Source organism: Pezoporus occidentalis, unplaced genomic scaffold (genome assembly GCF_034315485.1).
Source record: "Pezoporus occidentalis ecotype Australia unplaced genomic scaffold, CSIRO_AGI_Poc_V1 ctg198, whole genome shotgun sequence".
Taxonomy (NCBI): Eukaryota; Metazoa; Chordata; class Aves; order Psittaciformes; family Psittacidae; genus Pezoporus; species Pezoporus occidentalis.
In genome coordinates this window covers 550,082-577,329 of record NW_026913833.1, presented here as the reverse complement: position 1 = coordinate 577,329, position 27,248 = coordinate 550,082, and the positions used below count along the sequence as shown (strand labels likewise).

Genomic DNA, 27,248 nt, shown 5'->3' with positions numbered 1-27,248 from the left:
TCCGTATCTCATGTCTTTTCAAAAGCTTTATTTATTTATTTCCTTTGATTTCTTTGATGTATATTTATTGTTAGAGGTTTGACAGGTAATTAAACATTACAACACACTGGTACAAATAAGCAGCACTCTGTCATCTCTTCTTTGTATTAAATCCATGAGCAGTAAAAGTAGTTTTGCAGTTTTTCTGTAATTGGCACGTTCTACTCACAGTTGTTTCACTCTTAAATTACAGTTTAAAACCATTTTCTGTATAGTTGCAAATACTGAGGTAAAAAAATCCATACTATACAAGGGTTAGGTAAGATATACAAGTTAGGTAAGATATACAAGTCAATATGACTCAATGTAACTGCAGAATTGGGGTCTTTGTCAGTCAACAGTTCCATGGCCATCCATCCACAAGCATGTCAATAGTCCTTCTGCTTTACAGTATTCTGCAGCTGAAGTTAAACAAATGTGAATGTGTTCCAGGAGCAGGAGTCCAACACTGTCACGTAGGTTGTGCCTCCAGGGTTTGTTGGTTGATAGCACGGACTCCATTGGAGTTGCCCCACAGGCAGTTGTTCTCTATTTGAAAAGTGTTTTGTTGTGTGCTCACATGGCCTTTCGTTTTATTTCTTAGTTAGGTGTGCTAAAAGATCGGAAAGGGATGGCTCTGATTCCCTTTCAGACAAGAAGAAAAGATCTCTTTACTCATTTTAGCAGGCTTTGAAGCTTGGCTGTTAAGTAGTTCTTCAAAGTGTGGTATCTGAAAGATTGCTCGATGTGTGTGTACACATCTATAGCTGCACAGTACAGTGCTTCAGTGAAGACTGGCCTGAGTTACACTGCTGAAAACTTGGCTGGAAATACACAGAACCCTAAAATGGGGAATTGCCCATCTTTCGTTTGCTTATGGAAACATTCCACAGTAACGTGAACCAAACATCAAATTTAGAGACCTTCTGAAACAAGATTTCTTTTCTTCCCTATCAATTTATATCTAAATGTCCTCCAAAGCATTTTGCCAGCCCTTCATTTCCTGAAACACTTTGTTCCCTTCTACACAACCCAGAAACGAACGCAGCAGCTTGAAAACCCATTCCTCCAAGCAATAATATCTAATACACGAATAGGTGGTTGATTGCCAGGCATTAGAGTTTCATCCAATGGAGGTAGAAGCTCTATGAAAGCTACAGCACATTGACCCTGGCGTTCGAGTGAATGTGAATACTCACCAAACCTAGTGTAAGACCATCACAAATGCCTCAGGTTTATGTATTGGAGAATACACCATACAGTGTATGGATTTAGACATGCATCTGTTATTAAACATAACATGAACTCCTTTGATGTAGTAATGTTCAGCGTGTATGTTCTGGATTAAATTACATTGGGTTGAGTAAAGTCAAAACTCTTTAGATCTGTTGGGTGTATCATTATTTTGGTTGACTTGAGCAAGTAGTATCTTCCTTTCTTAGGCTTCCAGTACAAGCCTTTCCTTCTGTCTAGTCTTCCTCTTGACCTTGGTGTGACGTATTTCCCATTCAGATTGGTTTCCTCACATTCACTGTGCCACCAGCCTCCTAAGGAAAAATATTGTAGTGTCAGTTGTGCTCTGGCATACTGTGCTCAGCTCCTGTTTCAACATGAATCTTCCAGCAAAAGGGACAATTACCCAGTCTACCTGAACAAAATGGTTCTTGTAGCTCTGCACACTCACACTTGCAAGTTGAGGGCCAATACAAAATGCTGTGCTCCCTGTTATTGCCTGCTTCACGTCGCAGTAGTGATGCAGAGAAAACTGCACACACAAATGCTACCATTGAATTGGGACATTGAGGAAGTTAGCTTCACACTTCCATGTTTCATGTGACCCTGACTTTCTGGTTTGCTGGTATTTGTCTCAGGTACAAATAGTTAAATCTCTTCCTTCACAAGAGGCTGAAGTAAGCAAAAGAGCCTTAAGTAAGCAAATTCTCTTTTTTATCGGCTGGTGTTCTTAACCACAAGCTTAAATCATAAGCCCAGTTATGCTTGCAAAGGACTGGCAGCAACTCTGTGCTCAGAAAGAAAGTTTAGCACTTTGGAAGTCATTGGCCATCTGTTTTATGGTCACTGGAGCCAAGTAATGCTCTCGACATTGTTTCAGACAATAACAATTTTCAAGCTTAGAATGATGTACAGAATGTTTGTTGCATGAAGAGGATGTCTAGAGGGCAATTCTGTATTCTCTGGTTTAATCATTTCATTGCTTTTTCAATTGTTTGCTTTTTGCTATAAACTGGCAAAGCATAAAAGCTTCAGAAAATCAAAGAATTAGGACTCCTTTAACCAAATTAGCTTTAAGGAGATGTATCTTCAGCCTTGCATCTCTCTTGCTCTTTTGAGGGTGATTATACTGGGTGTATTTGACAAACAGCTAAAAACTGCCTTTGAATGGAAACTCATAGAATCCTAGAATGGTTTGGGTTGGAAGGGACCTTAAAGCTCATCCAGTTCCAACCCCCTGCCAGAGGCAGGGACACCTTCCACTAGAGCAGCTTGCTCCAAGCCCTATCTAACCATCGTTCTTAACTTTTGGGTTATAGTAAAAATTGAGTTATGAGTCAAGTTTGTCTTCTGTTTTTATTGCAAGGAGGGATTAAACTATCCGACCTAGGGCTGCCACACCAGACCAGGCATCAGTGGAGGAACTGGTTTTTACTTCATAGCTTAGACTCTCATCCTGGGGTTTTATTTCGACTGCTGCTGCTAGTTCTGTTTCTGATGGCGATCCTTTGCACAGCCTCACTGTGCTGTAGTTTTACCTATCTATAAAACAGAAAGATGATGCCTCGTTGTAGGACCCTGCTGTCTGCCAACAAAACCCATCTTTTGCAAGATGGAAAGATGCTGCTGCCCTCTCTTTTCTGTATTTAAAGCCAGGCTAGTATCAGTAACTACCCACTAAAGCATTCTACCCACAACCATCCTTCATACAGCAACTCCCATGTTAATATACCCAGCATACTGATACCTAGGTAGTTTTCTGGGCAGTTGAAGTCGTTTGTGGTGTTTGCTTCATGATCTGCAGTTGAGAACCGCAGTTCTGTCTGCTCCGGCAGGGCATTGGGGATGCTCCCAAACATCCGTGAAAGCTGGAGGGTGTAGTCCGTTTCGGGGCCTCCCAAACTGAATGCATACTCGATGTAACGTTTATTATCTTTCCAGTCCTGCAGCTCAATCCGTAAGATGTAGTCTCCTTGCTTAGTGATGGAATAGGTCTTGTTGAGGCCAAGCCAGAATTCCTCTGCAGAGTTGTAAATAGATGCTGTTAATACAGGAGTAGGCATGAACGCCCCACGGTTTGCAGATTTCTAACCCATGCTTGAGCTGATTCACCTTTAGAATATCAGTATATGAAAATATGTGTTCAAATAAGGTGTGGAATGTCAGAATCAAGGGATGTCAGAGGGGAGGATGAGGGGACAGAAGTCACCACGTAGACAGATAGAAGGGAAGGGGTTATGTGCTAAACTTTCCCTAAACCCCTTATTGCTCACACTGCTGTTGAATTTGTTTTTGCAGGTAACCTGTGGGTAGTAGGTGTGAAAATGTAGTATTTAAAGGGATTTATTCATTGCTTTAATTAAATCAATAATTTGAGTCTTGGGGAATGTTGATCTTTTCAGAGGTCTCCTGCTACATTCTTTCTGTTTACTTCTCCCTAATTGCACACCAGTGATCAATAAAGGCAAGAGATATAAATGAAGTGGAGCTTCTCTCTTAACTTTTCCACCTCTTATGAAACTCTAGCAGGGAGCTCAAGACAATTAAAACATGTATAATTGCAACTGTGTGACGAATGAAGGAAATGACATACATAAAACCTAATTGTAATTGTTGTAGTTCTTAAGGAAGGAGCTGCAGAACCGAGCCGAGGTTTCGATACCCTTGTGTACGAAGTGAATTTAACTTGAGCATTTTCCCTTTGCTAGAATTTTTGATAATTGGTGTAATTAGTTTCCTAAATTATATTCATTAAGTAGCTTATTATCAGTGCTGCAGGTATCAGTGCACAATGGGTAATTGCCACATGTAGAACTAGTGTAGCTGAATGCGAGTGCTGTACATACAGGTGGCATTTAAAGCAATATAAGACAAGATGGTTGAGTAAAATACTCCCACAATTAACAGGTTAGGAGCAGCCTGTTGTATTTTATCATCTCAGACTATGCAGCACAGAGCTGAGTAGGACACAGCTGAGAGTGATGACACTGAAAAGATGTGGCTTCTTGTTGGTGTGGTATGTGGGAATTCATTGGAGGCCAGTCAAGGAGCATTCAGTATGATCAAACTATGCAGGCAAAAGTCTCCCTCAGTTGTGAGCTGCTGTTTCAAAATGTGGCAAAGGCTGAGATGGAGCAGCTCCTTACTGTAAAAGAGGTGGAAGTAAGTCAATATTGCTGCCCACATTGGTGAGGTTTTGATCTTAGCTGTGCCTAGAAAGTCAAACTGTTGTCTAACCAAAAGTAGACTCATTGTATGAGAGAAATAGGGAAGATATTCTGGGCAGGGAGGCTGTTGGGCAGCAGCTGGTGCTCCAGATTCTTCGGAGTTGATGATTAACAGGGAAACATGGGTGTTTCCTCACCCTATCCAGCCATGGAGGGGATTGGCCACTGCACAGAGACACTGGAGGTGTTTGTCCAGGGGAGCACACACAGCTTTAGGTGCTTTTGAGGTTGGAAAAGTTCGTGTGGTGGTTTTAAAGGGAAGCGGGATTGCCAGAAGATTGGGAGCAGGCAGTGACAGCAACTTGCTGAGGTTTTGCACTTGTCTCTATTTTAAAGGCTTTGGGAAGTGCTTTTATAAATAGTAGAATATTGATAATTAAAATATCATTTAAAGCATTCTGGCTTTGATTCAGCAGAAGTTTCTAAACGCATTTGGAAGTGCGTCTTTCAGAGTTTTACTGAGTTACATTTTCTGGTAAGCATTTTCTGGTGTTCTAATCAGGTAAACTGCTCAGGTTTGGTGTTTGGTTTTGCCTGCTTTCATGTGAACACATTTCAGTAAGAAGATTCAGCTTCTCAAATCAACTGATGCAAAGAAAAGACACCAAAAAAAAGGTATTTTTACCATTGAGGTCACCAAAGCCGTTTGTGTAGGCATCCCAGGTTTGGTTGAAATCTAGTGATCCATCCACTCTCTTCTGGATAACAGTCCAGGAACTGCCTGCAAACGAGAAGGGGAAATAAGTCCCAAGCCTGGCTTAAGTGTTTAAAGCATTAGAGAGTAGATGGAAAGTAACTGAGAGTGTCAGCTGCTGACCTACAGACTGCATTGCTGGGGCTGCACTTATGTGAGCTCTCTCTCTACCAGAGAAGAAGAAAATGGGTTTGCATTCAAGGTAGCTCTGTATGAATCCCACTTACTCTTCATTCTGCAAAAGGCATGAGTGCACATGTACTGAGCTACACAGCCTTTAGGCTGTACAGAGAGAAGGTGTTTGACTCACAGGATCATAGAATCCTGGAATGGTTTGAGTTGGAATGGACCTTAAAGCATATCCACTTCCAACCCCCCTGCAATGGGCAGGGACACCTTCCACTAGAGCAGCTTGCTCAAAGCCCTGTCCACCCTCGCCTTGGCCTTATTAACTGTCCATGAGTGCTCTTGGGTGCTCCAAATTTGAGGTAGAATGAGTTAGCTTAAATCTTCATGAAAGAAGTTCAAGTGGGCACAGCTGAGCAGAGCATGCGGTTGTTGGAGCCCCTCTGGAGTCCTCTGCCACACTCCTGGTAACTCAGCTTACTGGACTTACTTTGTTAAGCTGTCTTAACTGGGCTCCATTTGTTTGCTAGGGCTGAGAAACACAGACATAGAGAAAATGATAAAGAAGAGACATGGAAAGTTGCAGACATTTGGTCAGATTGCCAGGCTCCCTCTGCTCATAGTGCTTGACTGAAGCAAGGCAACTCCACAGAAGGTATGAAGTGTTGGAGGCTGTGCCCATGCTGGGGTTGCAGCAGGGTCTTTCTCCTAACCGGGTCATTACACTCTAGTTTTACCAGTTTCAGCAAATGTAATCAAAGGAGCTTTTTGCACAGGGCAATCCCATGTCTTTCTGTTTAAACATCCAGACAAACCACATGGCCCTGCCATGGTTGCATCAGCGTGTTCCCAGGCTCTCCAGGTACCCGTGGCCAAGGGACCATGCAGGGAGGCTGGGCAGGACACGTACAGGGCAGCACTGTGTGGTGCTGCATTGCAGGGTTTAAAAAACAGCAAACAGTGAACCGGCCAAGTGATGTGTTATCTCTGAGTAGTGGCAAAAGGAGCAGAGAAACGGGTTTCTTACAAAGGTAGAGCTTGGGTTGGTGCTGTGCCTTCTGGTCCATGACAATGCTGGATATGTATGATACATATCTACTGACTCACCCAGACGTGATACAGAAATCCTGTCTCCAGGGCTCACCTCTTTGTTTGGTGAATCTTAAGTCTCGAGCAATGAGGTTTATTAATGAAACAAATTTTTACTAAGGTATTTACTAATTACTGTTTGCTTTGATTTGGAAATGTATTCATGGGTGTGATATAATGGCATTTATAATTGCCGTTATCCTTATCTATCGCTGAAGGGGCTTGGGTTTTTTAAATACACTTAATTTATATCAAATGATTGAAAGTCCTTGCCTCTTTATAAACAAGAGGTGAAAATTAGATTACTTCTAGCACAGGTATCTTACCAAATTTCATTTCACAGTAGACATCGAAAGCTTCGGAGCCACTGGGCTTAATAGTGTAGACACCACTGGACCGCGTGCCGCTGTTGTAAAGTGCACTGCAGTCAGGAGCGGTACCTAGGAAAGCAAAGAGCAGACAATCACAAATCTTGGTTTGGATGTGGGAAGTTTTCATCCAGCTTTGTAACTTCAGTGTCTGTACAGGATAAAGCCAAAGCAAAAACTTGAACCATCTTTCTGGTAATTTCATTTTACAGTAAATGTCATGAAAGGGACAAACTGCTTTGGGCTTGGTGATGCAGCTGCCAAGTTGTAGTAGGTTGGACGTACATTAGGCAAGGTTTCAATTTAGATAATTCTGGAAAGTTTGTAAGAGCTAAGACTAAACTCTGGCAAATGGTCCTTCCTGCCTCTTGTAATAACCATTCCCATTGCTGCAGTTCAAAAATGCCTTTCAACTTCAAAGAGAGCTCTTCCAAATCTTATAATTAGCCACTGTGAAGTAAATTAGTTCTCTGTCCATGCTCTCCAAGACAGGCATTGGCAGTGTCAGAAGTGACTCTAAAAGCATGATCACAGCATGTGTTTACAGGAGGTGAATGGAGGAGGAGAATGAGGACAGGATTACTGCATTACTGGATGTTATTCCGTGTCACCCCAGAGATGTACATGTATACTGGGGCTAAGCAGATGATGGCATTTTTCCCAAAGCAGGAACTCTAGCACCTTCCCAGAGCACTGTATGTAACTGAAGTCTTTTGCTTTTAGTCTTTGACTATTAAAACCCAACACAAGATGTTCACAGAGCATGCTGTAATTACAGTGTGTTGCATCATCACGTCTAAGAGAGAAGGTCTCACCATCAGATCTGTACGTTACAGCCGTGGCGTTGCGCACAGGGACAGGGGTGTCCTCTGGTTCTGTGAGCTCCTCCACCAAGGAGTTCTCTGCATGTTCCTGGAGCTCAATGTGGTTTAGCTGAAAGAACCATAATTACAGGTTGTTAATTTCCCAAGGCTCTGAAATGATGAGATTCATGTATCAAGCCAAACAATGTCCTGCAGAGAGTCATTTTCCTTGTGAATGTAATCCTTCAGAACACCCAATTTACAACATAAAAATAACTTGAGGACCACACTGGTGGATTTCAGCCACACGGATGTCACTGCTCAAACAAGGTAGGATTCATGAGGCAAGTAAATGACCCGTCCTCACGAGATGCCCCTTAATGGGCAAACAGGTTTAACTTACTTCCTCAGGTGACAACACTTAGACAAATAATACCAACATCTAAAGAGCACAGAACCCAGAGTTCCTTAGGCTGAAATGCATTTTTCTTTTATAGCCTCCTCTTAGGAATAAATTAAATATGAGCATGTCAGTTATACCCAGCGTTATGGTGACACATGTTGGACTGCAGAGCCTGGCTCTCTATTGGAGTGAATATCGGTAAAGAAGAAAGATGTAGAAGACCAATGGGAAAACAGTGATATGGTAGATAAAAAAGAAAAGAAGTAGTCAGAAAACACTGTTGCTAGAGAGTATTTCAGAGCTGTGTTCTTGGTCATCATGTGCCCTGGCCATAGCCCCAGGCTTGGCAGCACAGCGGTCTCTCACCCAAAAAGGTACCTGTGTGTGGTCAAAATTGCTTATACCCTCCTCTACACCGCCCAGCTGTGAACAAGAGGGATGGCTGACCAGAACGAATGGTCAGGCCATTGACTCCTTCAGTGTTATGAGAGATGACAAGTTCTGGAAAGAGAAATAGAGGTGATTCTGGTACCTTGTCCTCCAGCTCCAGTATTTGGTTGTGCTGTCTGTCGAGTTCTATGTGCTGGTCCTCTACAACTTTGAGAAGCTGCTTGATGTCATTGTCCTGCTGCTCCACAAAAGCCTGAGGACAGGAGGAAGGTAGTGGTTAGAAGCAGCAGAAGACATTCACAGTGCTGCTGCCTCCATAACTCTTGTCATGGGGCCAGTTTTGAGAGGCACAAACCATTTATCATTGCCTTTCTTTTTCCAAAGGGTTGCTTGCTTTGCCCCTTAAGGGATGTACTTCTTTGTCTCTGAAGCAAAGACCTATTTTTTGAGACAAACTGCTGGCAGCTTTGTAGAACTTCATTGTTGTTGCTTTTTTCCTTCAATTTTGATGTCCAAACCAATTTTGTTCTATGAAGTTGGCCCTTGATTCAAACTAGATCTATGCCACTGATCAAAAACGGGAACAGTTCCCAGCATTTAAGGTATTAGCTTGGGATTTGGGAGATCTGGATTCATCCTTCTGCTTTGACACAAACATCCAGTATTTTCTCACACAAGTTGCTTAGCCTTTTATACTTCTGCAAAATGCAGTTAATACTTCCTTTTCCATAGGAAGCCTTATACCCCCCTAAATACTTGCATCTATTGACATTAAGCGTGCTAACAGTTGCAAGGTTCTTTGTTCTGGAGGTCATAAAGGTACTATAGATGTCCCTCTTTAAAGGTTTAAACTTCCTGCTTTTATACTAAGCAGACAGTTCCTAGTGCATTGATTTGCAATGAAGTGATGACACACAAACCTATGGGCTTGGAAATCACATCATTTTCCTGATTGCAAAAATTTTTTACCATTATTATTACAGAATTTCTTTAAATTTCTTTAAGAATTTCTTTAAATTTCTTTTAAATCTACAGAATTCCTTCTGACTTTTTTCTTTAAAGTAATTTTTTTTAAAGCAAATAACGGAAAAGATAGACCTGTTATTTCACAGGTTTCTCACTGGGGAGTTTTACTGCAAAATAATATGTCAGATGAAGACACTGATTCTTATAAGACTATTGCAGTGATTTATTTCTCAAAATACACAGTAGTACTACAGTGAAGAGGAAGCTAAAACATGAGCTTCTATTGCATAACTCCCACTAATAGCATTACAGTTTACTTTGGCTTTGGGTGTCAGGGGCTTTCGCAACTCTACTTACTTTGAGTGAGGAAATTTCCTTTGTCTCTTCCATTGAAGGCTGGGTGATGGCCAGTTTGGTGACTTTGTCTTCCAGTCCCCATACTTTCTCTTGCAGCTGGATTTTGTTTTGTATGAGGTCCTCAATCTTCGAATTCATCTCCTGGGAGAGATTCTTTATCTCTTCATTGTTGATTTGCAGCCTGGCCGTAGTTTGTCTGAGCTGTTCTTCTTCTTCTTTGATTTCACTCGTTTGCAGTGAGAGCTCATAAAAGGACCTATCAAAAATGTAAAGTTTTTCAAAGATGTCATTCATCTGCCCCTTTGTCTTATGGACAAAGTCTTTAAGACCGTGGCCAAGCTCGAGGAGTCCATTGGCTAAGATTCGAACATCGTCTAACATGGCAAATCTTGATCTTGTCTCGGGAGATAAAGCAGGATCAAAGGAGGAAGGATCTTTTTCAGCTCCAGCTGAAAGAGCAAGTGGGGCAATGAATAGAAAGACTAGAATGGTGTTCATCTTTTCTCCTCCTGGTAGTCTTTGGTTGTTCAGGATGCAGAGACTTTTCCTGCTAAGAGTTTTTGCTGTGCGACTGTTCTGGGTTGAAGAATTTGATCTATTTATACACCTCTTCATTTCAGAGGAGGCAAACCAATGGGTTGATCATTAAACTGTGTGTGTTTGAACGAATGTAACCCCTCTCGAGTGCAGGTTGATATCTGGGAAGATAAAACTGAGAGACGGGCATGTTGCTGGTTAAGGTGGTTCTGAACTTTTCCATCTGCCAGACCTTCTGTTATAAAATGTTATTGATGGCGTAGTGGTTTTCACACAATGCTTTTTAATAGATTAATTTTGGGTCATAATCTTGATAAGGGCCTAAATTGCTTCTTGTTTGTGTTGTATGATTCCTTTTATTGCCTTGGGAGCATAGAAGGATTTACCATACTTAGGAGCACTGGATGCTGTATTTCAGGTTGTGCAGCTCCTTGATAAGCTGTGGAAGGGCAGAATATTCCCAGATGATTCACACAGCTTGATTCGCATCTTGTGCCATTTTCTGATGTAACTCATTGTGCTGCAGTGGATTTACTTGTCATGTAGTTCAGATTAAGTGAGAAAGAGGGAATTAGGTCCAGAGATTGCCTGGATGTGATTCTACTATGTTAAGGTTTGTGCAGTAATTTACACCATATAAAACTTACTTTTTAAGAGCTGCTTTGCAGAGGTGGGGGAGATAAATAATACCTCACATTTCTCACCTTACCATTCTTCTTACTGTTTAAGATTCACACTACATAAAGCAAGCCCACAAGTAATCTGTAGTAAATGTTCTGTTCTGCAGTCCATGCCTCTGCAAGGAGGCACGTACGTTCTTCAAGCAGTATTGCAGTATGAATGAGAAGTATTTTTCTTTTTGGAATCACTCATAGCAATCCAAAAAACCAAAATCAATCCCTGCATAATATAGTCTGTACTTTGGAGAGTTTTCAGGGTTTTGCTAGATTCTTTTATAGTTAGTAATTCTTCCCCTGGACTCGTTGATGTACATATGCACATGTGATAGGCAAGCATCAAGAGGAAAATAATTGAAGTTGTTAAACTGCGTCTCAAAGGGTTGATAATACACAGGTAACTCCCCACCCATAACTAAATAATGTGAAACTTCTTTAGATCTCCAGTTATTGATGGAGAATATTTTGTACCAGGTTGCTTAATATCAGACTTTGCAAAGTCTCTGCACAAAGCATGGAAAAACAGCAGGAGAGTGTTGCGCATCGAGCCCTGCACTGGGGAGGATGGAGCTTCATTCAAAGGCAATCTTGTGGCATAGAGTGGAAGCAAATGTGGGAACTGTCCTTCAATACAAGCGTTAGTCACTATTCTATACCAGGGAGCAGCACTGCATTTTCATAACCCAAAGGTTCAGCTCTGCCCCATAAAATAAACAATGCAGTAATTTCTCATCTTGCGATGTTTCCACTGCAGCAGACAGTTTTGAAGGGCCTTGTATGCTGCTGAGGCCAAGTACCAAGAATTGTCGTGTAGGGGATAAACTTGTGAAGGCAAAGGGATAAGTAAGTTTTTCCTTTTCCTGCTCTATTTCGGATGTTTGTGAAATCACAGCGTCATAAAGGCTGTGACCAATCAGGGATTGCCTCTCAAGCATAACTCTAAAACACTTGAGCCAAGCAGCAAAGTGCTGATCCAGAAATCCCTGAGCACTGAGAGTTTTGAGGGTTCTGGCCCAAGATCCCAGCTCTGGCTGCACTATGCAAAGAGGGAACAGGAGGTCAAGGACGGCTCTGTGCCCTGGTGCATGGGGCTGCCAGGGATCGAGCAGGCTTTGCCTCAGTTCATTTGCAAGTTGTTGTCAAGCAGCTCTTCAGCTGGTTTAGCTGGACAGTCCTTTTGCCTTTCAGGACAGACTGAAGATGGATGAAGAGGCCTGAGATAAGTGCAGGCACGTTCAGATACTGCAGTGCTCACCTGGCTCTGTTCAATTCTCTGCAGCCTGGATTAGATCAGGTCAGAAATGTGCACACATAGGATGCAGGAAGAATGGCTCTTGCCAAGTAAATGCCTGTCAGGCTCTCTGTTGATGACTCTTGTAAAGCCACAGGTACCTGAGCCTAGCCTGGATCTGCTCTCTGTCAGCAGAACAAATGGTAGAGAAGAATGATTTGCTTAATGACTTGTTTGAGCCTGGAAAGGTATAGGCAAGCAAGGAGTTTGGTTATGGGCTGTTCATTATAGTGCCTGTGCATCCATTTGCTATCATTTTATTTTGCACTGACTGTTTGATTGCAATGATGAAATCGTGGTAGCCCCTTCATTTCTAAAGTAGCACAGGTCAATCATTGGAGACTGGCTGGTTGAACACACTCAGGATGTGAGTAAGTGCCAAGAGGTGAGTGAAGTGCTGAGATTTCTTGAGCAGCGGGAGCAAAGTTGTTTTGTGTAGAGGAATGAGAGGGAGTTAGGACTGTGCATGGTTTTCTTCATCTTTTGATGCGTAGAGATACAGCAGCCCACAGCCACCAGTGACTGTTTGAGTTTCTCACAGGTTGAAAGTTGTGAGCTTACTTACCTGTGTTATTCTGTGTTGGGAGTTCAGATTCAGGTTTATTATGGTTGATGCTGCTTGTTCAGTGGCTAAGTGTTACATTGATTTTGGCCCGTGAGGAGTCTGCTCTATTCCTACATCGGCTGCTTCTCAGCAGTATTGAGGTGAGGTAGGTAGGTGTGTTATCAAATGGAACAAAGCAAAAGTATTCTAGTGATGCAGTTCGGAAGCTCAGCCTGCATAGAGACACAGAATTAAACAGGGGCTTCTGCTAAGATGAAACACAGTTTACTCTTTTTGTCCCTGCCTTTTAATCAGCCCTTTATTTTAACTCCACATGCAAAAGTCTGGTAACCATTGTATTAATTCTTAATTTTATTGTGATAACGAGTGTTTATCATGATTAATTCTTGTATCTGCATGGCATAGGGCTTTATTCTAGAGATCTGCCTTTGACAACATTGACTGCTTCCTCAAGGGATGTCCATGAGAAGCTGTTCAGTGGAAGGCTTTCATGCCTTGTTAAAATATGCTTTTTTTTTTTCAGATTAGTTTCTAAAGAAACTCATCAAATCACTGTTTACACATCCTACTAAAAATCCATTAGGAAAAGTGTTAGAACAGTTAGGGTTATTCACAGGACAGTGGTCATCCTGCCTGGAGTGTTTGCGCTGAGTCATCTTTCCTGCAGCATTTGGTAATGTATGAAGCACAGGGAATGTATGAAGAGCTGTTCAGATGAGTTAAAAACAAAAGGCATGTGCAGCATCTGAACAGCATTTACAGCACTTACATTGTACCTTTGGGTGGAGTTGTTAGGGTTCTTAATGCTTCAACTCTGAAAGGTCTGGTACTTTCTACTTTGAATGGTAGACCGAGATACATAAAACCTGATAACCTTATTAAACACTTACAGTGTTTAAAAGAGTGAGATAAGCAATAAGCCTGTGCTTTCGAAGGATTTGTGTTTTCTATAGGGAAACTCAATGGAATTTCACTTTAGGTATGGTTTTCATCTGGGCCTGGCACTGCTCTGTAATAGCAAACAACATCCAGCCTCTGGTATATGATTTTGGGCTGCAAAACTTGAAGAACTGGTTGCAAAATTAGAAAAAAAAAGTGTAGACTTTCTGTAATCTATTTCAGAGTGTTTGAATGGCTTTAGTTTTACAGGATTTTAAATGAATGATTTCCTGCTGTTTTAGCTATTTCTTATATTTCTGTGTTAATGGCAGTGCCAACAAAGTCAGGCAGTGATAAGATCACTACAAAATGCCACCCTTAGATGTCACAGCAGTCACAGAGCCCATAAGCAAGGCAGGCCACAGGAAAGCAGAGGGGAGAAAACCTTCTGGTATGATTAAACTGTAAGATTCAGGGGCTGTAGAAACCCTAAGGGAGAATCCTGCTTCAGGGAGCTGTAAGCCCAGTCAAGAGAAGATGTATGATAACAAACATGATCCTGAAGATCTTTCCTGCACTTGGGTGACCCAGATTAAATGGGCTTTAAATGATTTTTATAGTAGGAATAAAGCAAAGAAAAAGGTCTCTGGGTTTTACTGAAAAGGGAAATTTTCATAGTAGTTAGACATTCACTCCAAGAATTAGGATCAGCTCTTAATGTTTTAACACCTTTATGAAGGAGTCTGCAAAATGGCTGCAATCATGTTATATAAATATTTAGAGGAGGGCCTGGTGCCATTATTTCCATGGCTTGGGAAGCCTTTGCACTTCAGCAATTCATTTTATGAAAGTAAAAGTACTTTTGAGATCTGTTTGAGATAATAGGATAAGCTTTGCATACATTTTGCATAGCATTTTAATAAAAGCTCCTGACACAAGGCCTTGGGTTTAAAGCTTCTGGCTGAAACTTTTATTGATAGAAATCTGTGACTCTGTATCATCAAGATGTAGCTGTTACCTGGAAGCGTAAGGACCAGTGGTCCTTTAGTTGAATTGGTATGTGCTTAGTATGGTTGTTGGCATTGCAGTGTTATCGTCATGAGCAATCCCTTCTCCTGCCTTTATCCCTTCTGTAGAGAACTGAACGCTAATTTGAGACCTCCCCATGGTGTTTGCCCCACCAGAAAGTTGCTCTCTCTTGCTTCCTACTGCTTGTTAATAATATGCATCTAGGGCTGTCTTCCCTTGATTTCTGAAGACAACATTCAGTGCCATACCACTTACTTTGTGCACTCGCAGCCCAGAAAGCCAACTGTATCCTGGGCTGCATCAAAAGGAGCGTGACCAGCAGGTCCAAGGAGGTGATGCTGCCCCTCTGCTCTGCTCTCGTGAGACCTCACCTGGAGCATTGTGTGCAGTTCTGGTGTCCTCAGCATAAAAAGGACATGGAACTGTTGGAACAAGTCCAGAGGAGGCCACAAGGATGAGCAGGGACTGGAGCACCTCCTGTGTGAAGACAGGCTGAGAAAGTTGGGGCTGTTCAGCCTGGAGAAGAGAAGCTGCGTGGAGACCTCATAGCAGCCTTCCAGTGTCTGAAGGGGGCCTATAGGGATGCTGGAGAGGGACTCCTCATTAGGGACTGTAGTGACAGGACAAGGGGTAATGGGTTCAAACTGAAACAGGGGAAGTTTAGATTGGATATAAGGAAGAAATTCTTTCGTGTGAGGGTGGTGAGGCACTGGAATGGGTTGCCCAGGGAGGTTGTGAATGCTCCATCCCTGGCGGTGTTCAAGGCCAGGTTGGACAGAGCCTTGGGTGACCTGGTTTAGTGTGAGGTGTCCCTGCCCATGGCAGGGGGGTTGGAACTCAGTGATCTTAAGGTCCTTTCCAACCCTAACTGTTCTATGATACTGTAAGCAACATGAGCTTCTTCCTAATGAAATGTCCTCTGAGCCTTTCACATGACAAAGGCTTGAAGGGCAGTGGATGGGGGAACAGCCTGTACATTTTGCTGTTACGAATGCAGCTAAAGCCCTGCCTGATGTGTAACATCAGCTGTAACTTCTGCTTCTGTAGGTCTCTTTCTAAAGTGGCATCACATTGGTGGAATGTCTCCTTTGCTTCCAGCAGGCAAGCCCAAGCAGGAGAGTTGGTAGGAGAACTGCAAGCTTGGTTTAGGCTCATCTCTGCTATTCAGTGTAAATCAGTCCTAAGACTGCCTTTAATATAGTGATCCTGTAGCCTGGCTTCACAAATACATTAAATCCTTCTCTTAAGCGCTAATAATACTTAATAAAAGTTTTATGAGCAGTGTACATTTTAGAGTAAATTTTCATATCCATTTTCATTTTAAAAAGAACATCAAGGAGCAAATGTATGCATGCCAGAACAAAGTAATTTAGTAGAGTCACAGAAACGGCACAGGCCCCCTCTGAAATAGTAAGAGCACGTTGATTAGCCAAAGCGACCAGTAGGGATGGGATTCAAAACTTAATTCACCATGAAGGACTTGAAAAGGAAGATGTTCCTACATGCTAGCTAAGCATATTCCTATGCCTGAAGGGGTGGAAAAGAGCCTGGCTTCATAAGGCTGTCCTGTACAGCTGTCTGGAGCTGTACAGCTGGTCTGCTCTGTGTAGGTGCTGACCTTTTTTCTTGGGAGACTCTTAGAGGATTCCTTGGGACCAGCATTATCACAGACTCATGGAGTGGTTTGTGTTGGAAGTGACCTTAAAGCTCATCCAGCTCCAACCCCTGCCACGGGCAGGGACACCTTCCACTAGAGCAGCTTGCTCCAAGCCCCTGTGTCCAACCTGGCCTTGAACACTGCCAGGGATGGGGCAGCCACAGCTTCCCTGGGCACCCTGTGCCAGCGCCTCAGCACCCTCACAGGGAAGAGCTTCTGCCTAAGAGCTCATCTCAGTCTGTGCCATTTCCAACAGCTTAGGACAGCTCAGTTTTCCAGCCTCTCCTGCAGGAGAGTGACCTGCTGCTTTCCCAGCACAGGAGTGTTGGGTACCCTAAAAAGGCACCAGATGCCTTCAAGGAGCAACCAGTTCTTGCCTTCCTGACACTCAAAACCGGTCCTTGTTTTCAGTCTGCTGCTGCCAGCACTCTGTAGCAGCTTTATTGTGCTTAAACGTTGTCCTGCTGTGCTCCTCACTTCAGTTTTCTGTGCCCATCTGTTGTCTGTTGTCTCTCTGGGACAAGGAACTGTTGGAAACAACTTACAAATTGTGTTCAGATTCACTGAATCGTCCCTGGAGGGTGATAGAGGGGAAAGGAACTTCTTTTTCCTGCTACCTTACAAGGTACAAGGCTTGTTACAGAGCTGGTTGCTTCAGTGTTTGGGCAAAACATAGTATGCCAGTCTCTTATCCCTAGCAGATGCAATGCAGTAACGTGAATCTCTCACAGAACCATTGGGCTGCCCTGTAGCCCAAGTTGAGCATCCCTTTTGGTTCTGCTTTTTTGGTGCTGTAGGAGCCAGGGTATCCGAGGGGGGAATGATGCTGGTCTGGTGAGCAAGGCTGTGTGGGAGATGGATTGGATATTTCCAGGCTGACTTTTAAAAGACATGCAATAGTTCATACACTTTTACTTGTTTTGGGCAAAAGAAGCTGTATTTCCTTTGAATAACTGTGTGTTGAATGGAATGGTTCGGGTGCTTGTCTTTTTTGTCTTTAAAAGAACATACGAGGGACTTTCTGCAGGTACATATTACTTGACCATACACAGGCTGGGGCTTGTAGTGGACAGTTTTGCTGTCAGTGTATGAATCCAACCTGCACTTTGCTGGCAGGGATGCAGGAGGGCTAAAAGGATGGCAAAGACTGCAGAATTTGCATCTTGTCACTGTTATGTTTCAAGTAATTGTAGACTTGGAGACACGGAGCTGGAAGGGGCCTCCAAAATGTGCCCTTTCCTAGGGAAGGATGAAGTTGTCTATAAACCTCTGAGGAGGGGTGTCTGCCTCACCTGGCCTCAAAACCTACCAGTAAGTGTCCACCATTAAATGTGAGTCATTGCAAGGATTGTATAGCCACTAAAGCTGCAGGTATCTGTTTCGTTTAATCTGCTTCCAGAGGAGAGGTGTAATCTCAAGTCATCACGATGTAAGGGGATTCTAAAAGGAAGAAGAAAAGGACAGGTCTCAAAAGGGAAGGGATTTAGCAGGAACCAGCCACTCTATGTTGAATAAATAAATACTTCCATGCTCTTCTATTTGTGTGTTTTCTTTCCACTTGAACTTCTTAGATGGCAGAATCACTGGTGAATTTGTAGATGTATTTTTCAAGTGCCCTTATGAACAGGAACTATTTCACGGTATGATGGCAGTAAAAATACTATGACTTTTGATGTCTAAAATAAAGGGTCATTGTCAAATTGCTTGTGTGGGTCTGCACTTACATTGAAGAGAAGTCCATCTGGCTAATGGAAAATGTCAAACCCATCGCTTTGTTTCCGTAGGGGTTTAAATAACAGCATTAATAAAGGTGGGAACGCTCTCATTCTCACACGGGGATGCTCACTCGGTGCCTTTGTCTCTTGCAGGAATCTGCTTTATGTCTATCCCCAGAGCCTTAACTTTGCCAACCGCCAAGGATCTGCCAGGAATATCACCGTAAAAGTCCAGTTCATGTATGGAGAGGACCCAAGCAATGCTATGCCGGTGGGTGATGGACTTTGTGCTCTATGGGAATGCTGCATGCCGATACGGCAGAGTACACATTGCAGTCGTAAAATCCCTGTGTTAAAGAAATACATGGGTATTTTGAAATACATTTAAAAATACACGTTCAGAGGAATATGAAATTACAGTATTTCAGAGCAGAGTTCCTTTGTATAGAGGTTGCAAAGTAACAATATAGTAGCTAATATTTTAACTTAAGACCTTTGCAGTGGACACCCTTGTGTTTGGAACAGCATCTTCACTTCCATGACAAAAAAGTTAGAGGTAATCGTTATCCTTGAGTTCAGGGCCAGAAGTGATCAGCACTTGGTGAAGATCTGCACAGGAGTGGTTCCGTTTATCAGTTCTTCATCCATATCTGTGTGCCTGTGTAACTGGGATTAGTACAGTTGTGAACTCTTCAGTGACAAAGTAAAACGTTGCATGGAAGTGAAGGAGCACAAGCAGATGTAACTGTCCAGAGCTGCACAGACTAGTGAATGGAGCTGTAAATGTCTCTGTGGGATTATGGAATAAATTACTGGTTTTACAGGGGGATTTCTATGGGTTTCTTTCTGTTTTGCAGGTCATCTTTGGCAAATCTAGCTGTCCTGAGTTTTCCAAAGAAGCATATACAGCTGTAGTGTATCACAACAGGTAAAACGTGACAGCTTGAGGAAAGCCGTGACACCATATGGGTAATGTGATTCCACCCAAAGGAAGTTTTACCAGTGTGAAAGTGGAGTAACTCCCCAGTGACTCTGTTCATTATTTAACAGTGACTATCTGGGTAGCACTCACAACAACTGCAGTGTCAGTTTTTTCTCACAACAGCTCAGTGTCAGTTAGGGTTTTGCCATGAATAGGAGCCAGAGTCTTTGTTTGCTCTGGTACAAATCACCATTGTGTCAGAGCTGTGATCCCAAGCACGTACCCAACTCAGCAGATGCTCTAAGTATAACCTTCAAGTTAGTAGTCACAAAGGTTTACGTTATAAACTCACGTTAGCATGGGCTTTGTTATTTTGTTGGAATCTTTTAGACTTAGGTTACAAATTGGAAGTACTTGGTCTGGAAAATAATTTCATGGGGTAAGGAGTGCTGAATCTGGCTTTAGCATGTTGACAGTCTTTGCAGCTGAACCAGGGAGAGATGCACCAGGGAGAGAATCCTGTCCTGCAGGCTGAGGCTTGTGGCAGTGCCTGTGTGGGGTGGGGGCTGCAACTTTTGGGGACTGTAACTGCATATACAAGGTTTTTCCAGTCCTTGATGATCAGAAAGTGAAGCTTTTATCCCTTGGGATGGTCCATATACTTCCTTCCCCCAAGATACTTCAACTCAAAGGATTCCATCTTGAGCATAGGATAGTAAAACACACTGTTTGTATTGATGGTGACTCAGTTAAGGCTCTGGTCTCTGCACAGATCGCCTGATTTTCATGAGGAAATCAAGATTAAGCTTCCAGCCACTTTAACCGATCACCACCACCTGCTTTTTACTTTCTACCATGTGAGTTGTCAGCAAAAACAAAACACTCCCCTGGAAACTCCAGTTGGATACACCGTGAGTATCTTTCAGTCTTTGTTTCTCAGCGCAGGATATGGTCATAGTGCATGTGTTTGCAGTTTGTTGAGCATTACTGTCAACTCATACACCATAACAGTTTGAGAATTTGACAGTCAAGCCTGCCATATTCAAGAATGCCTTAAGAAGTGTGTGTTTCTGTTCTTTCTTTTGTTAATTCCTTCTCACTGAAGTGGATACCAATGCTCCAAAATGGACGGTTAAAGACTGGTCAGTTCTGCCTACCTGTGTCATTGGAGAAACCACCGCAGGCTTATTCAGTGCTTTCTCCAGAGGTGAGTTGTTCAAGTGCCTTAGCTCTGCTTTCTGTCACATCCTCACTCATCTAGTGATAGGGCAAGGGGGAATGGGTTGGAACTGGATGAGTTTTAAGGTCCCTTCCAACCCAAACCACTCTAGGATTCTATGATCTTTCTTTAACCTGCAGGTTCCACTCCCTGGGATGAAGTGGGTGGATAACCACAAAGGGGTTTTCAATGTAGAAGTTGTTGCTGTATCATCCCTCCACACTCAGGTAAATGATAAGAGCGGTCATTGTAATAGTTTGATGGTCTTTGATAGTCTTTTGACTGTTGAAATGCTGTCAAAGTTGATACTGTGGAGAGTTTAATAATCACTTGTAGTGAAATTACGATCTCATTTTCAGTTCTGAGCCAGCAGACCTGTTATTCCACATTCTGCTGTGAGTATATTGAAGTTCTGCTTAAGAGTCTGAGCAGTTTGGTCTTTATTCACGGGGTGAATGGCCAACCGTGTTTTCAGACCTCAGACTGTTGTGTTTAATACAACAGGTCTAACATAGAGTCCAGACATATGATGTTTCCCTGTTTTCCCTTTTCCCCTCTGTCTCTTTTGTTTCTCCATGTATTTTTCATCTTGTCTTTGATCTGCAAAGGAAGATGACAATCATTTTGACTAATCATTTCAACTTTTGTTTTATCAATTCCCAGTGCGTCATTTTGGTGGGGTTTTTTGTGTATTTTATTTGTGCTTTAAGTAGTAACATGATTTTAGTGCATTTTTGTCTGTTTTAATAAGGATACAAAGTCTGTGGGACCTCTGTTTTTGCCCTGACTCCTTCTGAACTATTTCAGTTGAATAAGACATATGGGCAGAGCTCTCAAAGTTGTTGAGTTTCTGTTAATCCTGTGAGATTAAAGTCAGGTAGAAGAATGAGGGAGAGACTCTGTCCATGAGGTCCAAATCCATAGGAAGCAGAGTTACTTTTGGAGCTTCTTGCTGATTATTGGGGCTTTTTCCTTGTCTGTAGGACCCTTATCTGGACAAGTTCTTTGCACTTGTCCATGCTCTGGATGAGCACATGTTCCCTGTGCGAATAGGAGACATGAGAATTATGGAAAACAACCTGGAAAATGAACTGAAGAGCAGCATTTCAGCTTTAAATTCCTCTCAACTGGAGCCGGTAGTGCGATTTCTTCATCTCCTGCTTGACAAACTGATTCTTCTGGTAGTAAGACCTCCTGTCATTGCAGGCCAAATAGGTATTCTATTTAAGTTTTATAGAGAATTATATAGCTGAAACTTTGACACTTCCAATTTTATCATATTTATGCAGAAATAAAAAAGTCCATTTTTATGCTTTATTTTAGTGCCACTAATATACCATGTGTCTTCCAAATAAAACGTGCTGGCATCCAGATGGGTAGTGATATACACAGACGCAATATTTAATACAGAGGTTTCCAAGAATGACTAGTAATTTGGCATTCAAGTTGAGTCCCAAAAAGGGGACTGACTTTCATGAGTTGGATGCTCAACAGTTTCTTAGCACTGGAGCCTGTTGAGGTGTCTCTATACTGACATTCAGAAACCAAGGATTTTGACCTTCCTGGTCAGCTTGGAAATCTTGAAGTAGGTAAGATAAGAAGATAGAGATACTGCATGTTCCTGAAGCTACTGTGGATCTGATACTGTCAGCATGAATAATCCTTCTTTGTGCTCCCTGTTAGGGGCTGTGCTGTGACAGTACAAAAAATCTCAAGTGGAAGGCAGGATTAGACCCTTGGTATCTAAAATAGTAGCTTTTTTTGTAGGAAACTTGAGTTTGGACATGGTGGAATATAGGTATCTAAGACTGCTTTAAAAATAGCAATCATTTAATCTTTAATTGCTCTGCATTGGTTTAGTTTGTCTATACGGAGCATGGAGGACATTCATGCATAGTCTATAAAAGCCTAATATTTACAGTCTCCAGCTGCTTGTTTCATCCCCAATTTGTTTAGAATATTGTGTAGATTTCTGTGCTCATTTTTAGAACACTTTTCTTTTTTCCAGAAGCAGAATGGAATTGTTCTGTTGGAGACAGTTTATATTTTGGCTAAGGTTTAAATGGAGGAAACAATTAACCGAGAAAAGCACAATAAACATCCAAGGGATATTATCCATCAGTTAAACAAGGACTTGATCTTGTTACCATTGCAGTTGATGACCAAAGTTGGGTTGATTCCAGAAAACAGGCCTAATTTCATTAAATTGGTTATTAATAGAAGTGGAGCCTTATCACTGCAACACCTGTCTTCCTGTCAAGCTGTTTATTAGACCTAGTTCAAATAGGCTCAGTTTTGATGAGGAACGCTTGCTGTAATCTAACAAGCTTCACCATTTATCCTTTAGAAGATGGACAAAATGTGCATTTAGGATTTGCTGCATTCTAACCCAAACTCCTCACATTACTTTCAGTTAACTTGGGCCAAGCATCTTTTGAAGCGATGGCATCAATCATAAACAGACTCCACAAGAACTTGGATGGAAACCAGGACCAGCATGGCAGAAACAGCCTTCTTGCTTCCTATATTTATTATGTTTTTCGCCTACCAAATACCTATCCCAACTCACCATCACCAGGTAGCTCTTTTCTTCATTCTATTTCAAGTCCCAGTGTGATAAAAGCAAGCAGAAATTGCTTGCTGGCAGGTGCTCTCGAGCTCCAACTGCATGGCTGGTTCCCTGCCAAGCCCTCTTATTAACTTTCTTTATGATCCAGTGTAGCCATTTACAAGATGACTTTAATTACAGTTAGCCATGTCAGAGATTTAACTGTTTGATAATCTTTATCATCACTGATGAAAGACCATGAGGCTAAATTATGGCAAAAATCTGGTGGTTTAGTTTTGTTTTCTGTAGCAAGTTGCACAGATGTGGTGCACTCTTGGCCTGTCATGTTTCCTGCTCTCCCTCACTAGTACTTTTGTACTTTTATCCAGTTCCAGCAAACATTGAAACATTGGCAAAGGAGCGTGGAATACTTGAAAATACATGTCTGGGTTCAGGAGGGAAAGCAATTAATTCCACCCCTGCTGAGAACAAGGGATGTATCTGCATGGGGGAAGAGGTGGTGTGAGTGACAGCCACAGAAAACAAGGCTTTGGAAGGACTGTTGTGCACAGCACTTGCTTCTTACATGGAGGGGAAAACCTCTGAGAGGTGTTGGGAAGGTTTTGTACTTAGTGCCCAGTCCTTTGGTTGTTTTCAAGTCTGAGGTCTGGAAAATATCCCTTTGGCTAAAAGCATTACCTCACACCAGCTGCCTAAATCCACCGGGAGCTTCGTGCTTCCCAGACATCAGTGGATAAAATAGTTTAATCCCATCCCTTTCTCCCTGCTACTTGCCTTGGAGAAACAGGCAGGGGAAGGCATAGGGAAGATTTCCTTATGGGCTACATCTGCTGGTTATCCAAAGGGTGTGCTGCATCAGTCAGGCATAAAGTAGCATGGGATCAAGGCTGATTGATGGTCTAACCAGGATGTTCTTCTGTACACCACCGTAGGTCCTGGTGGCCTGGGGGGATCAGTGCATTATGCCACCATGGCTCGATCTGCTGTCCGACCAGCAAGCCTTAACCTCAACCGCTCACGGAGCCTCAGCAACAGCAACCCAGATATATCTGGGACCCCCACCTCGCCGGATGATGAAGTTCGCTCCATCATTGGCAGTAAGGTAGGAGTGCAGTGCTGAGGGTCTTACAGGAACCTCAGCATCTTTTATTTACTCTTTAAAGAATAGAAGGGAAGTGTTTGTGACATTTTCCTATGAAAAGATGTCCTACTAATGGCCCCTTCTCAGACTTCTGGCAGTTGCTGATAACACTACTGAAACTCTTGCTCCTTGAAAGTAGTTGCTGATCTCCCTAACTTGTTGGAGACCATTCTGGCAGTGTTACTTCCACAAGTGTGGTAGCTAGGGACAAAAGTCCTTCTGGACTTGTGTCCCCAAGACTAGCAGGACAAGAATGGTTTTACTGCCTCACTTCTCACATGGCCAGCAGCCATATCCTCTGACCAGCTCTGTTATTCTCCCCAAACCTCGCACCCTCTACCCTGCCACCCTGTGATCCCACTATTACCTCCCAAACCAAAACCCTTTCTTCTCCTCTGCATTCAGATCTGGCTGCTCAGATGCTTTCTCTACTACTCTTGTCCAGAGCAGGTGTCTTGCACACAGCAGGAGTATCCCTAGTCCCTGAATGGGCCAGGGAGGATTTTAGTGAGTGAGCCACAGTCCAGCCAGCTGAGCTGCAGTGTGAATTTATGGTGTGCTAAGTCTGCACCCACACTGACTCCTCACACCTAAAAGTGGTTTTCCAGTGTAGGCGCATTAGTGCAGAGCACCTGAATGCTTTTACTTCAACTCTTAAGGGCACCTCCTGCAGAGGGTTTGTCCCTCTCTGGTGACTTCCAAGTACATAGGACTGCCACAGTCCCAATTTGAGCACTTCAGTTTTGTACCTAAATTAGGTAGGATGAGCTAGGGAGAATCTGCTGTTTGTAATTCCTTCACAAACAAGCCTTAGCTTGTTCGGGGTTCTATTTTTTAATCTCCCAACTGTAATAACTTACTCTAAGAGGAGATGCGTTCCCACCTTCCAGCACAGATGAGTTGCTGAGCCCTTTCAAAGAGCCGTTCCATTCCATCCTTTGGAAGATCAGTGTGCAAGTTTGTTAATAAAACCATCATCCTGACCAGCCAGCCTGATGCTGGTTGGTCCTGGGCTTTAGAAGAGCAAGAAAAGCATAGTTTCAGAAAGAAGCTACCTATTTAAAATGAGTAACAACATAATTTGCTGACCAGATAAGAGGCTGAAGCAGTTTGGGTAGGCAAATCATTACTTTTACATCAAAGTCTGGACTTAAAAGTCTTAAAATGTTTTAAAGACCACTTCAGTATCTTGCTAATTAAACAAGCCTGACCTTTTGTGAAATGCCATAAGCACTAATGTGCGTATGGCATTTACACAGGCTATCAGAAGTTTAATATGTGCTGGCTCAGTGAATAATGTCACAGTACAAAATGAAGAGAGATTTTCTTCTAGGGATGTACTCCAGGCTTTAAACTAAAACCTCTTCTTTGCGTAATTGTTGAGGGAAAAGTTTCCTTTATGGTAGCCTGAGCACCAGAAATTAAACTCAGTCTGACTCTACACACTTATGGTTGAATAGAATTATTTCAGCTGGGTAATAGAAAAGACACTTCTTGATATGTTAATATGAGTAAAAAGATGTAAAAATTCCTATTCTGTTTTTCCAAGTAGTGGCTGAAGCACATATGCCATAAGAATTCCGTAAGAATTGGGAGCCTGCACTTCAAAAGAGAATCTATCAGGGAAGGCTTTCTACTTGAGAAAACCCCAAAGACTCTTTTGTTGTTTGATGGAAGGTTTCAGAATCCAGTTCTGTTGTAATGTAAGGTATTTATAGGGTTGGTATCTGTGCTTTGAGTCTCCCTTTTATCAGCTTCTTACTTGATTTTGAAAAGTGAAATAGTGATCCCCTGTACAGGATAGGGAAGATTTCTGTTACTTATTTTGCCTTCATTTGTGAATTGAAGCCACATAGATTTTATTCCCTACTAACACGAATTTAAGTGTCTAAAAAGACCTATGGTGAGATTTTATGCTTTGAGTGTTCCTGCAGTGCTGGAGATGTCCTGGAAAGACAGGAAAAGATAGTGGAGTTTCATTGCTGCAGCAGTGGATTGTCACAGATGTCTGCTGTGTTCCTGCACAGATCCAGCTGCAGGTTGAACCCCAGAGGTAGAAGAGAATTTAATAGCACTTTTGTGAACTGTTGAGTGACTCTGCCAAGCAATAAGAAGCTCTTGTGCTCTTTTATTTGCCAAAGAGGAAAGAATCTTTTCCGATGTTTACAACATGACTTGTGCTTCTGCAAACACAGTCTATGTGTACCTTTATCCTCAGAACCTAAGTGATGTGATTAGAAACCCTGTGAGCAGAAATGTGAGTGTGAGAAAGGCGTTTTCAGAGTCAGACTTGATATTACAAAACATGAGCTTAGTTCAGCATTCTGCAAAGTCCTTTCGACTTTAATTCACTGTGAGCAAAATAAAACATGTTTATGGGTCTGAGCAGGGCAGAAAGCTTTGATTTATTCCTTCCAAAAAGTAATTGAGATTAAAGCACTCTCCTTATATGTGTTCAGTATTTTTTTTATTGGACATCTTAAGCAAAATTACAGCATCGCTGTACTCTATGCATAGGGGATAGCTCAGGGGATTAATGGTTTGCATCCCAGGTTACAGCCCTCACACTGGGCTCAACCTTGAGATGGATTTTTCTTTGCAGCGAGAAATAGATTGTTAGGCTTGGTGGACTTTGCAGCAGATGATAAGCACTGTGATAAAATGGGCTGCATCTTTGCTTCAGGCATTGGGAAAAAGCCCTAAGTGGGCACAGGAACTACGATGAAAGCTCTCACTCATGTGAGAGTTGAAACAAAGCTGTGGAATTTATAAGGAATTGATACTCAGTTGTGGCATTGCAAAACTGCCTCCCTCAGAGCTGGTTCCTGGAACCAGGAAAGTCCACTGCATCCTGCTGAATGGTCCTGACTTTGGAGCAGCCTGCGTGACATGTGATAGAATCTCAGACTGGTTTGGGTTGGAAGGGACCTTAAAGCTCATCCAGTTACAACCCCCTAACATGAGCAGGGACACCTTCCACTAGAGCAGGTTGCTCCAAGCCCCTGTGTCCAACCTGGCTTAAACAATTTACCTTTAAATTTGAACTTTTCTTCTTCTTGAGTGTGTTGAGAGAAAAGGGAAGCACAAAGAGAGGAGGGATCCACAGTAATTTTGCCCATACGATCCATTGCAGGAGTAGAACTTGGAATACAAACTAGATTGAGCTTTTAAAAAGGAGGATGATTTGTCAGGTAATTTGCTTGGCAAAACAGGTTGGTTCCAGAAAAGGTATGTTCTCTTTCGTGTATTGGCCACACTGCCCAGAGAAAATACCCAGTGTCCATGTGCAGTGTTGTTCACAGGGTTATTCTACCAGCAATGCTGGGTTTTTATTCCATGAGCAGGAATCCCTGTGAGAGTTGCCACTCATTCT

General features: G+C 42.5%; 2 protein-coding genes across 17 annotated transcripts in view; one reads left to right on the top strand and one right to left on the bottom strand.

The window, feature by feature from the left end:
• Positions 1–27,248, top strand: part of DOCK7 (dedicator of cytokinesis 7) — a 109,578-nt gene that overhangs the window by 45,807 nt on the left and 36,523 nt on the right. For all 16 annotated transcript variants that reach the window (XM_062617562.1, XM_062617561.1, XM_062617557.1 and 13 more), the window contains exons 15-22: positions 18,178–18,295; positions 18,882–18,952; positions 19,719–19,857; positions 20,052–20,153; positions 20,306–20,392; positions 21,149–21,380; positions 22,579–22,743; positions 23,667–23,836. In XM_062617562.1, coding sequence (XP_062473546.1) covers positions 18,178–18,295; positions 18,882–18,952; positions 19,719–19,857; positions 20,052–20,153; positions 20,306–20,392; positions 21,149–21,380; positions 22,579–22,743; positions 23,667–23,836 — 1,084 coding nt within the window. The remainder of the gene's footprint in view (positions 1–18,177; positions 18,296–18,881; positions 18,953–19,718; positions 19,858–20,051; positions 20,154–20,305; positions 20,393–21,148; positions 21,381–22,578; positions 22,744–23,666; positions 23,837–27,248) is intronic.
• ANGPTL3 (angiopoietin like 3) lies at positions 12–10,240 on the bottom strand. The gene is made up of 7 exons (XM_062617544.1): positions 9,675–10,240; positions 8,494–8,604; positions 7,571–7,688; positions 6,714–6,827; positions 5,104–5,199; positions 2,999–3,271; positions 12–1,565 (listed from the first exon to the last, which is right to left on the bottom strand). The coding sequence occupies exons 1-7, from the start codon at positions 10,170–10,172 to the stop codon at positions 1,363–1,365; spliced, it is 1,413 nt and encodes a 470-aa protein (XP_062473528.1). The 5' UTR covers positions 10,173–10,240; the 3' UTR covers positions 12–1,362.

What these genes read in the sequence shown, in the direction of transcription:
- ANGPTL3 (XM_062617544.1), bottom strand. Translation starts at nt 10,172, where the DNA reads ATGAACACCATTCTAGTCTTTCTATTCATTGCCCCACTTGCTCTTTCA. An exon ending in AGGAAATTTCCTCACTCAAA is followed by an intron (nt 8,605 to 9,674) that starts GTAAGTAGAGTT and finishes TCCTGTCCTCAG; the next exon opens with GCTTTTGTGGAGCAGCAGGA. An exon ending in CTACTGTGAAATGAAATTTG is followed by an intron (nt 5,200 to 6,713) that starts GTAAGATACCTG and finishes TCTCGTTTGCAG; the next exon opens with GCAGTTCCTGGACTGTTATC.